General features: G+C 42.5%; 1 protein-coding gene across 1 annotated transcript in view; it reads left to right on the forward strand.

The window, feature by feature from the left end:
- Nucleotides 1-12,373, forward strand: part of maml2 (mastermind like transcriptional coactivator 2) — a 365,731-nt gene that overhangs the window by 270,144 nt on the left and 83,214 nt on the right. Inside the window, exon 2 of the mRNA XM_033022374.1 lies at nt 3,473-4,927. Coding sequence (XP_032878265.1) covers nt 3,473-4,927 — 1,455 coding nt within the window. The remainder of the gene's footprint in view (nt 1-3,472; nt 4,928-12,373) is intronic.

The following is a 12,373-nucleotide window of genomic DNA, read 5'->3' on the forward strand; positions in this document are numbered from 1 at the left end:
AAATTGCTGAAAGCCAATCATCCATCTTAAACTGGGTAACTAAACACATGATCAGATTAGCCAAATCCTAACCTGATTCGGCATGCTGCATGTTTCTGTAATCTTGAGAAGTATCAGAAATATACCCCTCTTGTTCTTGGCCAGACCACTCATCCTCCGATGAGATGTCACTGATTCCACTCGGAACCACCGTTCCTCTATTGACCATACGGACGGAATTTTTTGGCTTCTCTTGCCGCGGAAGATGCTTTATCTAGTTATTCATACATTTCGCTGATAACATATAATCAGAACCTTATGACTAGAGCTGAAAACAGTCTCCCCTTGATGTGGGAATACGAGTTACCTGTCAAATCTTGACTATAAGAGTCACCACGAATTCTCAGCGTTCTTCCTCAGAGTGGAATTTAGCATAATGCAAGCCTGAATCAGGAATTGCTTCGCAGTCCACTGACTGAAACCACTTGTCTGAGTCGTCAGAGTGCACAACACAATCTCTTCGACCCGCCACTCAATCAGGAATACTGGTATTGAGATCCTACGGATTATTATAAATACATTGTTGATTCACAACATGAACCTGCAGGTCAGATAAAAATATTATATGCCAGACCAGCTTCCTGCTGGTAGCTACCTATCCCAGAGAGGATGGCAATGATGTTTCCAATGAACTGGCAACTCCACTAACTGAGCAGAAATTTAAACATGTGTTGAGGGAGACTTCAACTACTTCATTCTACTGAGCAGTCTGATAATCTCAATCGCAGATGATGAGGCAGTGGTTCTCTGGTCAATATGACCCATATGGCCAGCCAGTTCCATGATGGTCTACCCTGAACCAGGGTAACCAAGCTGTTCCTACTTGGAACTTACAGAGGTCACTATGCAAGGCACCCTGCCAATGTCTCTGCATCAACCTGATCTTTCCCAGAGACAGTGAAAAGATACTAGACAGCCTATGCTGCCAGTCAACCCAAACCTGGGCCGACAGACTGTTCCATTTCGGAGTTTTACAGAGGTTAATAAAGAGACCTTACCTGCCAGCGTCTCTGAACCCGGGTCGATTTGCTTGTTGGAGCTTCAGCGAAGTTCCATTTGCAGACCCTGTCTGCCATGCTTGCCATTTCTTCAGCTGGTGTGATGTTAGATAGCTGATGCCGCTGGCCAACTCCTCTTGTAGTGGCTTGCCTGTACCCGAGGGAACAGCAAATTGAAAGTCAAGAGCAGGCAGCTCTTCCTTATGCGACTCTCGTACATCATGCATTAATGCGTGGGATTCAGGCACATACTCATGTTCGGAGTCAGCTCCATACTGATCTCTGAGTGGGATAAATAGTGCAACCCTGAACCAGGCGTTGCCACAGGCGTATGACTTGAACTGCCTGTGCATGCCTCCGTAACACGGAGCATATTTTGTGCCACCATCTCCGATACTCTTCCGAGTGGGAGGAATATTACAACCCTGAACCAGGCGTTGCTACGGGCATATGACTTGAACTGCCTGTGCATGCCTCTGTAACACGGAGTATATTATTCAAAAGCACCGGCTGCTGCTATCTTTAACGATCGTTAACCTAGCCACTGTTATATTTAAACTACCGCCTGCTGCTAATCCTAGCAGCAATCGCTAGCCTAGCCGCACCGGCAGCCCCAACTCCTAATGGAGCTTCCGCAGTGGCCTCAAATTCGGCCGCCTGCTCCTGTTCAGAGCTCCAACGGCGGCAGCCGCACAGGCTGCGCCCGTCAGCTACTCCGGGCTCGCTGTACCTGCTCCCGTTCGGAGCCCGCAGCGGCCCGCTGAAAACAAAATGAACTTACCTGCCAGAGCAGTTTCGAACTGCTCCAACTTGCGCACCATGCGTCGACGTATTGACGCGCGTACGGCTGGTGGGCTCTTCACGTAGTCACTCACGTGACTTCGAAATAAAATTAAGCATTGGTCACCTTGCAGCAACGTATGTCCATAAATCTGAATGATAGCCAGATGCTGGAACAGCTGATAGCAAGGAATTGCAAGAACCCTTGATGGAGGCACAGGGGCCCTTCCATTTTTCCCACAGATCCTGTCGGGATCAGTGCTGGAGGAACGGGGTGACATATTTCTGGGGCATTGGGATTTTGCAGGCAGTATTTCTGCACCGATTCATTATTTTTGCACACAATAATACATTTACGGAGAGGTGAAGATAAAGTACAAGCATCACAACATCAAAGCTGAAAGCTTACAAATAAGCCCCCAATTGACTGAAGCAGAGTATTTTCAAAAATGTCAGCACAATCAAAGGAAGTCCCATTTTTTTAATTTCTGGGAGTTACACTTTAAAAATGTAACCCTCTTAGAATGTTCATTCATTTTTTAACCAGTGATGCAACTAGACTTTGGCCTCTCGCACTGCTGCTGAGTCCATGTAGTATTTTGCACACTTGCTCATCTAACAAACAATGGCATCTAACATATGGTAATACAGGCAAAGTGGTGACACAGAGAATACAAGGTAGTGCTGCTGCCTCACAGCCTCAGTGACCTGGTTTCAATCCCGATCTTGGTTGCTGTCGGCATGTAGTTTGCACATTCTCCCTGTAACTACAAGGATTTCCCCCGAGTACTCGTATTTCCTCCCAGAGGCATGCCAGTAGTTAAGTTAATTGACAACTGTAAATTACTCCAAGTGGAAATCATTGGGGAATTGGACATACAAGAGAAAATAGATTCCATGAATGGAGTGGGAAAATGGGGTTAATGGGATGATTGTGAGAGTGCATTACACTTGTTGGGCTGAATGGTCTCCTGCTATGTTGCATGATAGTAGCTACATATTACCTGCTTTTTTCCTCCATGCCTTAGAGAGGTTTAAGGGGGTAGTGTTGGATGAGTTGTCTCGAGATGCTTCCTCAAGTGGCAAAGGTGCTACATGCTAAATAATGGCACAAGGAATTTAGAGGTCTTAAATTTTTCAACATTATATAATCAACTGATATTTTCTTGCATTGCTTCACGGACGCATATACATCGACCCATTCACCACTTATCAAGTGGTAGGGCCACACAGGGTAAGGGATGCTCTTCCTAGTAGTTGAACAGTTTGGAAGGTTTTCTTTTACTGAAGGCTACTATGCTAAGCAATGAGGTTTCCCAGCCTATGTGCCCGCCACCAGTATGTTCCTTATCTTCCAATTCTGAAATAATCCCTCCCATAAAATAAGGGCCAGTGAGGTGATGGATGGCAGGCAGTTATTGGATTGTTTGCTGTCTAGGGATGAGGGTGGGAAAGATCCAGCCATGTTGGTATAGTTTTACATCAGAACCAGTAGTACAAGGTACTGGCTCACCGACTCCTCACATCCCAATGTGATAGGGTCAAGTTGTGGTGCACGGGTTGTAGGTAATGTTTTAGTAGCATTTTTTGTTCCAGAGATGGTTGGTAAATTTAGCACAGTTAAAGAGAGATTAACACATTTTCTGTCTTTTTAGTTACAGGGCTCCATAAAGAGAAAGCTGGAAGGAAATGCTTCGCCCGTCGGTAACGACAGACCAAATGGCATTTCTGATGGGACTTTCCAAATGGATATTAAGAGAGTAAGAGTGGATGAAGGTGGTCTTGCAATTGGCCAAAGTGGGCACCAGCTCAGTAACGGACAAAGCCAAACCCTGCAGGGTTCCGTCACAATGGGACCTGGAACTCCAGGAAAAGATGGGAGCTTGATTGGGACCGCCCAAGCCAATGGTGGTGATGCCAGTTCTGGTTTCAGCTTGCCACTCAATAAGGAGATGAAACAGGAGCCGACAGAGAGTGTTTCATGCAGTGAGCATTTAAATAACCAAATCTCTAACAACAATATACTGTTTGATTCCAAAGATGATCTAGGAATGCAGCTGCTTGATCCGGATTTGCAAGATTTATTTGATGAATTGACAAACATGTCAGGCGTTCCTCCATTGAGTGATATAGAACTGGAGACTATGTTAAATCCCAGCATTCGAAATGAAGAACCATTCAACATAGACATTGGTCAGCAAAACCAGAGCTGTACACCAAAGCCGCATTCACAATTGGAGAATCCAACCATAAAAACTGAATACTCGCCTGGTTTTCCCCAGGCATCGGTAGGGTCACCCCAAATGCGGCCTCCTTCCACAGGACCCCCCTATTCCATGGCAAACACAGCCATGTCTGTTCCTTCACCCATCTCCTCTGCAGCTCAATCTCAAAACCAACCCCAGCAATCCTTACCATCTGCACCAAACAGAGGCCTGTCCAATTGGCACGACCTGTCTCATGCACAGCAGCTGAAGAAGATTGCAGATAATCGGCAGCAGCACGCCATGCTGCAGCACCAACAGCAAAATCAGGCAGCTAGCTGGCCACCTGCTCCACAGTCGGGCCCTTCATCGGGAACGTTTGGCCAGGAGAAAATACCCAGTCCCTCCCTCCACCAGCAGCCCTTTAGCTCCCCAAATTCACTGCTCTCTGGGGTATCCACCAACAACAGCCAGTCAAAAAACATGAATAACTGCCTCTACAAGACTCCAACTGCAGCACAAACCGGCCACCTGGACATGATAATTCACCAGCAGCAACAACAGGCACACAATATAAGTCGCAGCTTGATGAACGCCAATTCTGCATCCCCAGACCAATTGTCATACAGTAACACCAAGCCCTTGTCTCATTTTGATCCAGAGCCAGGTCAGATCTCTTCAATCCTGGGTGCTCAGACCAAGCCTCCAGTCTTGCATTATACTCAGCCGCAGCAGCCTACTGCAGCAGTACAGCAGCAGCCTGCTCCACCATCAGGTCACCTCCAAAGTCAAACAATCCAACGAGCGCAGATACCAATTGCATTGCAACAGAAGATGCTTCTGCAGAAGATGCAACAAAGCCAACAGCCTTCACCAATGCAGTATCCTGTGTCTCAACATCGGCAGGTATGAGTCAGCCTTTTGCAAATATCTTGGGGTAACCATGAAATAGTTCCCTCTTTTATTTTTCATTAACAACATATTTGTCAAATTAGCTGCTGATCATGGTCAACTTACTGCTGAGAAAGATGCTGATCATGGGTATTAACGTTGCAATGGTTTCAGTGTATTGTGATGTTACAGTTCAAGACCCACTGTTTGAAGAATTTAAAATTCATTGCTTAGATTTTTTTTAAATTATTCCGTTAAAGACTGTTCTTGTAATATTAAAGGTTTTAAGAATCTTTAAACATTCAGTGGTGTTGAAATGTTAATGGGCATCTATTACCAGTTCTGAAATACCTTAGGGAATCTCCAATTGCAAGTAATTGCAGGATATGATGTCGGTGGTTTTGCTTTGGATACCTTGCAGTTGATATGTAAATAAAACAGTGGGTCGGTCCCAGCTAGAGGATTGTATCCTATTTTGTGTACTGTAATTTATGAAGGATGGAAGAGAAAGACATAAAACTAATTAGCTAGAATTGTTGGCAAAGTGAATGATTGGTGAACTGAACTAGATGTGGTTAACCTTTGAGCAAAGAAGATAAAAGAGGAGATTCAAGAAAGAGTGTTGACGGTCTTGAAAGCAGAAAAAGGGACACTCAGTACTATTGTGAATTTCATTGACTGGTTAAGTTCCAAATTTCCAATGTGCAAATATTTAAGACTCATGGCCGTAAAAGGAAAGCTGGACGATTAAAACATCCACATTATTTTCAACAGCTGTTACTGCTGAACAATTAATCTTTCACCTCATCTCTTCACCCAGTTCTCACCTCTGCGGCCGCATAATTTGTGTGTAGCTAGAAAACATAGAGAAAACATAGGACTAACAACGGAAAGAACTACTGAATGAAATACATTGGTTGCTCCCTTTTAATTGCACCTGCATTGTAAATGATGCCCTCTTTGTTCCAGCCAGGAATCAGTCCATCTTCCTCTTAAGGTCACAGAGAATTGGCACCTATCACACCTGCTAATGATGTGTGTTTTCCACTGGTTTACAATTCCCTGGAGAGAACAAGATCTAACATCTAATTGATTCCTCCCGTTAAACATAGCTCATGTCCCCAGGATCGCTCCAATCTCTTGCACGGTAATAATCCATCAGCTCTTTATTTGATTTATACATCTTGGATAGTTATTGCCCCTAAATCTAGCGATCCATCTTCCAGCTCTCTTCAGGGACTTTTCCGAGACCTTTTAAGTCCCTCGTGGTGTAAAGTGGCCAAATTTGGGTACAGTGCTCCCAAACAGAGGTCATGTGAATACCAAAATATATAACATCAAAATGATACGCTTGGATTTGTTTGAATGGTTATCTTACAGGAGACTAATAGCTTGTTAGTTTACTTTACAGTTTCTGCATTAGCTTCATCTTCAGTGAAGATGAACAAGAAGATTGGTTTCCTTTCAGTGTTTTGCAGTTTTGTTATTCAGTCAGTTTGGGTGAAGCTGAAGGGGCAGAAAACATTAGTGGGAGTAATTTATAACCACCCCTCCTCCTCCTCCCCCAATCCCCACAGCCATTTGTATCGATACATTTGAAATGCAATTAACAAAGGGAATAAAGTAATAATGAGGGCTTTAACACGAGGCAGCAAAGCAAGTTTAGATTAGATTATATGTTGTGTTGAGAACCCAACAAGGGAAAAGACTGGGTAATTGTCTTGCAGTTGAAGAAGGTGCACTGAAACATATCATGCTATAATTTCCAGGCAAAATGTATAGGAAGGAACTGCAGATGCTGGTTTAAACTGAAGATAGACACAATATGCTGGAGTAACTCAGCGGGACAGACAGCATCTCTGGAGAGAAGGAATGGGTGACGTTTCGGGTTGAGATTCTTCTTCAGACTGGAGTCAGAAGAAGGATCTCATCCTGAAATGTCACCCATACCTTCTCTCCAGAGATGCTGTCTGTCCCACTGAGTTACTCCAGCATATTGTGTCAATGCTATAATTTCCAATGAGTTTGAAAGTGATGTGGCCGTTATGAAGTACGATTTGATATAGAAGATTGAGAAACAAATGTAGACATGGTAAATAAATAATCCAAAGCATACAAAATGTTGAAAGAATTAAAATGCAATGAGGAAACTGGTCCGACTGTGGCCCAGTTCAAAAACATTTTTAGATTATGGGAAGAAGTTTATAATGTTGCCAAAAATAATAGTTATACTGAAGATTGGGCCGTCTTTTAGAATTCAGTGTTTGATGATTGTGACAATAAAAGGAGGAATAGAATGGGAGTAAATTGACAACAACTATGAAATCTGACTGAGAAAGCTTCAATGGACGTTGGAAAAGAAGAGCTTGGAGAAGGGATGCATGAGTCCTAAAGGATAGATATGGGAACAATTATAATAAAGAACAAGGAGGCAGTGATATTAAATGAATGCATGTTATCTGTCTTCAGGGATAATGGATACGGTGTCTTTGCTCTTCCAGAATTCCCTTAAGTAAATGGGTTATTTTCCTGTTGATGGGCTATAGTTAATTGGGCAGTGCAAGGATCAGTGCCTGGGCATCAACAATTTACAATCAATATCAATACTTTATATGAAAAGAGAAGTGTAATTTGTGCAGGTTTGTTGATGATACAAAGGTGGACGTGGGGAAAGTGAGCCCCGTAAAAGATGCAAAGAGGAGGCAAAGGTATATATATAAACATGTTAGAAACATAGAAAATAGGTGCAGGAGTAGGCCATTCGGCCCTTCGAGCCTGCACCGCCATTCAATATGATCATGGCTGATCATTCAACTCAGTAAGTGGCAATGGAAGAATGTGGCAAATAACAAGCATAACAGTTTTTGAAACAACGAGTGACTGGAGAACCTTTTTAATTGTTTTATCTTGTTAATTTATCCTACATATAGCATGACACAGAAGGGGGCCATAGTGCCCTTGCTGGTTCCCAGGGAAGCAATCCCAATAGGATCATTCTCCCTTATTTACTGATCCCACTGTGCCTATTCCATTATATTTGTCCATCAAAGCCCCTTTGATTCCTTTTTCTGGCATTAATCAACATTAAAGAATGATTTACTAGTTAACCTGCCAGTCCATCATTGGGACGTGGAAGGAAGCCAGAAACCCAAGCAGTCACAGGAGGTACATGCAAACTCAATGCAGATAGCGTCTGAGGCCAGAATGAACCTGAGTTACTGGAGCTATGGTGCAGCGGCTCTACCTGTACCACCATCATCCCCTTGCAAGTGAATAACAGAATCTTGAGCAGAAATAAACCACTGAAGGAACTCAGCTGGTGAAAAGGAATAGATGTCGTTTTTGGTCGAGGCTCTTCTTCAGACTAAGGGTCTTGCTGAAACTATTATTTAAGGGGTGAATTTATCTGCGGATTCACCAGATTGTATTGTGCCCAGGGCAGGAGAGTGGGAGGGTTTTTGTGTATTAATCTGTGAGGAGGGATTGATTGGTAATATAGTTAGATCTTCCCTACAATTTCAAAGAATGAGGGCTAATATTGAAGCCTGTGCAGCTCTTGTTATTTCAGGGCAGATTCCACGACAGTGTTAGACTCTTGGAAGTGAAAACCACCATCTCAGAATTTAAGGTCAGTCACAGGGGACTGTATTGAAGAAATATTTATTTGCAAGGAGAGGTGTAAATCTTAGAATCACAGTATAATCAAACCAAGACCTCTATACTTTGTTGGATTCAAAAAGAACTGGTCGACTTGAGAAAAGTATGCGAACATTATATAGAGATGGAAGAGAAATAACATTATTCATGCTGGGGGAAGCCTTTTCCTGCTTCTTTGCTTTCACCTTTAGTCCACAGATGTTCTTGTCAGGTGTTGTCATATATCCATATGCCCAATAACACTATCTAGATCATTAATCAAGGCAGTAAACACTAAATGAGGCATGTTGGATCACTGATGTACACCAGCAGTGATGCATCTTCAAAGTGGGCTGCATCCTTTAACAACACTGTGGTGAAGGATTGGACACAATGTATAATTCGGCATTTCAAATTATTACGCTTGCAAGAAGATTCAATTTTGCAAGGTAACCAAGCCTGAATTACTTAAAGTCTAGATGAATAATGTGTTTTTTTTGATTTCCATTATCCACCATCCTAATGGTTTCCTAAGAACGCTTGCCAAATTTGTTTGGCATTATGCTATTATTTCATTGTAGTGTTGTTTGTATCACTGCTGTATGATTGAAAAGGTCTTTGCCACAGAGTGAAGTGTTTCTAATGAATATTCCCAGATTGTTCCACAACATTTCAACCAGCCACATCCAAACATGAGTCACTTTTGTGAATCTGATGCAACGTCTGCATCATACACTTATCAAATGACATCCTTACTCTTTCAGTGGGCCTTTTGGAGTATTGCCAGTGAAATCAGGTCATCATTGGGCACACTTTGGGTTTCCATTTGTACAATGCTGGATGGGGACCCAAGTGAGCTAAATCTTGTAATTATCTTCCTATTCTCTGGACACCCCCATCCCCATGGTTCTGCCCATAGGCAGTCTCCACATAATACCCTCCCAGACCAGCTACTTTTTTGCTTGAAATAACGTGCAGTCCCTTCGGTCAAGACTTTGGTGCTGCTGGTTTGCATGGGTAGCCTCATAATGAAGCATCATTGGTAAGTTTCTGTTCAGCCATCAAGTGCAACCATTAAGATGCACCAGACACACTTTTTTTCTTTGGAAGTCGAATCAGTAGTAAGGAGGGCAAATGCAAAGCTAGCATTTAGTTTGAGAGGACTAGAGTATGTTATGGTGAGACTTTATAAGGCACTGGTCAGGCCGCATTTGGAGTATTGTGAGTAATATTGGGTCCCATATCTGAAGAAGGATATGCTGGCGTTGGAGAGGGTCCAGAGGAAGTTTACAAGAATGATCCCAGGGATGATTGGGTTAACATATGGTGAGCGTTTGACAGCACTGGGCCTGTACTCGCTGGAGTTTAGAAAGATGAGGGGGGACCTCATTGAAACATACAGAATAGTGAAAGGCCTGGATAAAGTGGATGTGGAAAGGATGCTTCCATTAGTAGGGGAGTCTAGGACCACAGGCCATAGCCTCAGAATAAAAGGACATATCTTTAGAAAGGGGATGAGGAGGAATTTCTTTAGTCAGAGGGTTGTGAATCTGTGAAATTCATTGCCACAGAAGGCTATGGAGGCTGTCAATGGATATTTCTAAGGTGGAGATTGACAGATATATGACTAGTAAGGGTGTCAGAGGTTGCTGGGAGAAGGCAGGAGAATGGGGTGGAGAGGGAAGGATAGGTCACCCATGATTGAATGGTGGAGTAGACTTGATGGGCCGAATGGCCTAATCCTGCTCCTACAACTTATGAACCTTTCTATTGGTCAAGTTCTTATCCCAATGATCATGGTGGGCATCCTTAAAATCCCTGGTTGCATTGTTTGATGTCAAGCTCATAGAGCTGTGTTCTGCTGGCTCCAATTTGTCCTCTATTTACTGAACTCAGAACTAAATGACTTTCCAATCTCACAAAACTGCCTTGACTTTATTAAACTAATAAGTTTGTGGGCTCACAATGTACCTTTTCATCTCCTTGATCACTTTTCATATAGATACTTCTGGATTAGGAAGCTCATTAGCTCTGAGCTTTCCTGATATAATCTGTTTCTATTATGAATAGTATTCAATACCTATGATCTGGAACAGAAGAATCATCTACCTATGTGCAGATTGCATTAATCCAACAATGGCCTTCAGGGATACTATGATATCCCTTAATATTATAATACTCCTATATGGTCTTTAACTGCCAACATTGCAAAGAGACCTTTCACCATTCGTGGCCCAATTTTCAATCTAGCGATCTTTTTATTCCTAATTCTGTTTATTACCTTGTCATCGATCATTGTGATCAATACTTTTTCCTATTCTTCTATGAGTTGAATACCATAAGTGGGTCAAAAGTTTTCGGTTTCAATCCATTTTGCACTCCAGTGTGTAATCCTGATAATCTGTCATGGTATTGTTTAAATATGCCCTTTTAAACAATAGGACTTGTGTGGCTTTACTATTTAGTTATGTTTAAATGGAGCGATTTGTCCTCGGGGTGACTAGCTTATATAGTAGGATTGGTTAATCGATTATTTAAAAATACCCTTCAGTTGTTTTTGTTAAGTTGAAATCTGGGAACTGCATTAGATTCATTGAAAACTTGTTCATCAATAAAATTAATCTTATTTATATTGTGTTTAAAACTGGCCAGTAATGGCCAGACAAGATCTAGAGTTTCTTAGTCCCTTGTTGATTTGTGTATTGTAAGCAAACAATATTGAGGATGGTAGCAGAGTGGTTCAATTACTGGTCTAACATCCAGAGGCATGGACTATTGATCTAGGTATTGAATCCCACTTTGGTAGCTGGGGAATGAATCTAAACATGACTAAATCTTGAATGAAATGCTTGCATCCATAATGTAAATGTAAAACTACTGGATTTTTAAACCCATCTAGCTCACTAATGTCCTTCAAGGAAGGAAATCTGCTGTTCTTAGCCAGGCTGGCTCAGCACATATGACTCCAAACCGACATAATGTGAAATGGCTGAGTGAGACAGTCCGCCCAGGGTCATTGTGGTTAACAAATGCTTGCTCACAACCATAAACAAATACATTTTAAAAATTGATAGCGTCCACAATTGTCAGCTAGGTGTCTCACCAATGGACATATATATATTCAAAATCTGTAATATATCGTGTTCCTTTTAAAACACTGGGAATGTCACATTGTTCTCTTCATGCGGTTTCATAATCACCTCCCACCTAAATGCAGCACATATTCAGTGCCAAGCAGCAGATCAGTCTAAGCAAAGGGTTTGCTCTCCAAGTTAACTGTCTGAAGTGTGAGCACAAACATACTGAGCTATCTGTGCATTTTAAATTTGATCATTGCTGTCCAACCTCCAACTAAATGGATCTGATAAGTGCTGTGCTTTTACAGAACATATTTCCACACGACATAGACGCCGGCCATTTGGCTCATCTAGACTTTGCCAATGCACAGACAAACTCCTAAAGTTACACTCCCCAGCTTATTTATTGATAATCTATTCTCTCTCACATGCCTATCAACCAGCATCACTCCCTCCCACCCTCCCTCTTCCCAACTTCCAAAGATCCTACCACCCATCTACACAGGTCAGTTTACACTGCTTAGTTATTCTACAACCTGCACATCTTTGGGATCTGGGTGGAAACCAAAGTACCCGGGGGAAACTCATGAGATCACAGGAAGAACATACAGAGTTTACACAAAGAGCACCAGAGGTCAGGATCAAAGTTGGATCCCTGGAGCTGTGCACCAGCAGATGTGTCTGTCATGTCACTATTGCCAGCCAGACAAATCTGACTTCCATTCTACATCTGCCTTGATCTTCGACC

The sequence above is a fragment of the Amblyraja radiata genome, chromosome 6 (genome assembly GCF_010909765.2).
Source record: "Amblyraja radiata isolate CabotCenter1 chromosome 6, sAmbRad1.1.pri, whole genome shotgun sequence".
Classification (NCBI taxonomy): Eukaryota; Metazoa; Chordata; class Chondrichthyes; order Rajiformes; family Rajidae; genus Amblyraja; species Amblyraja radiata.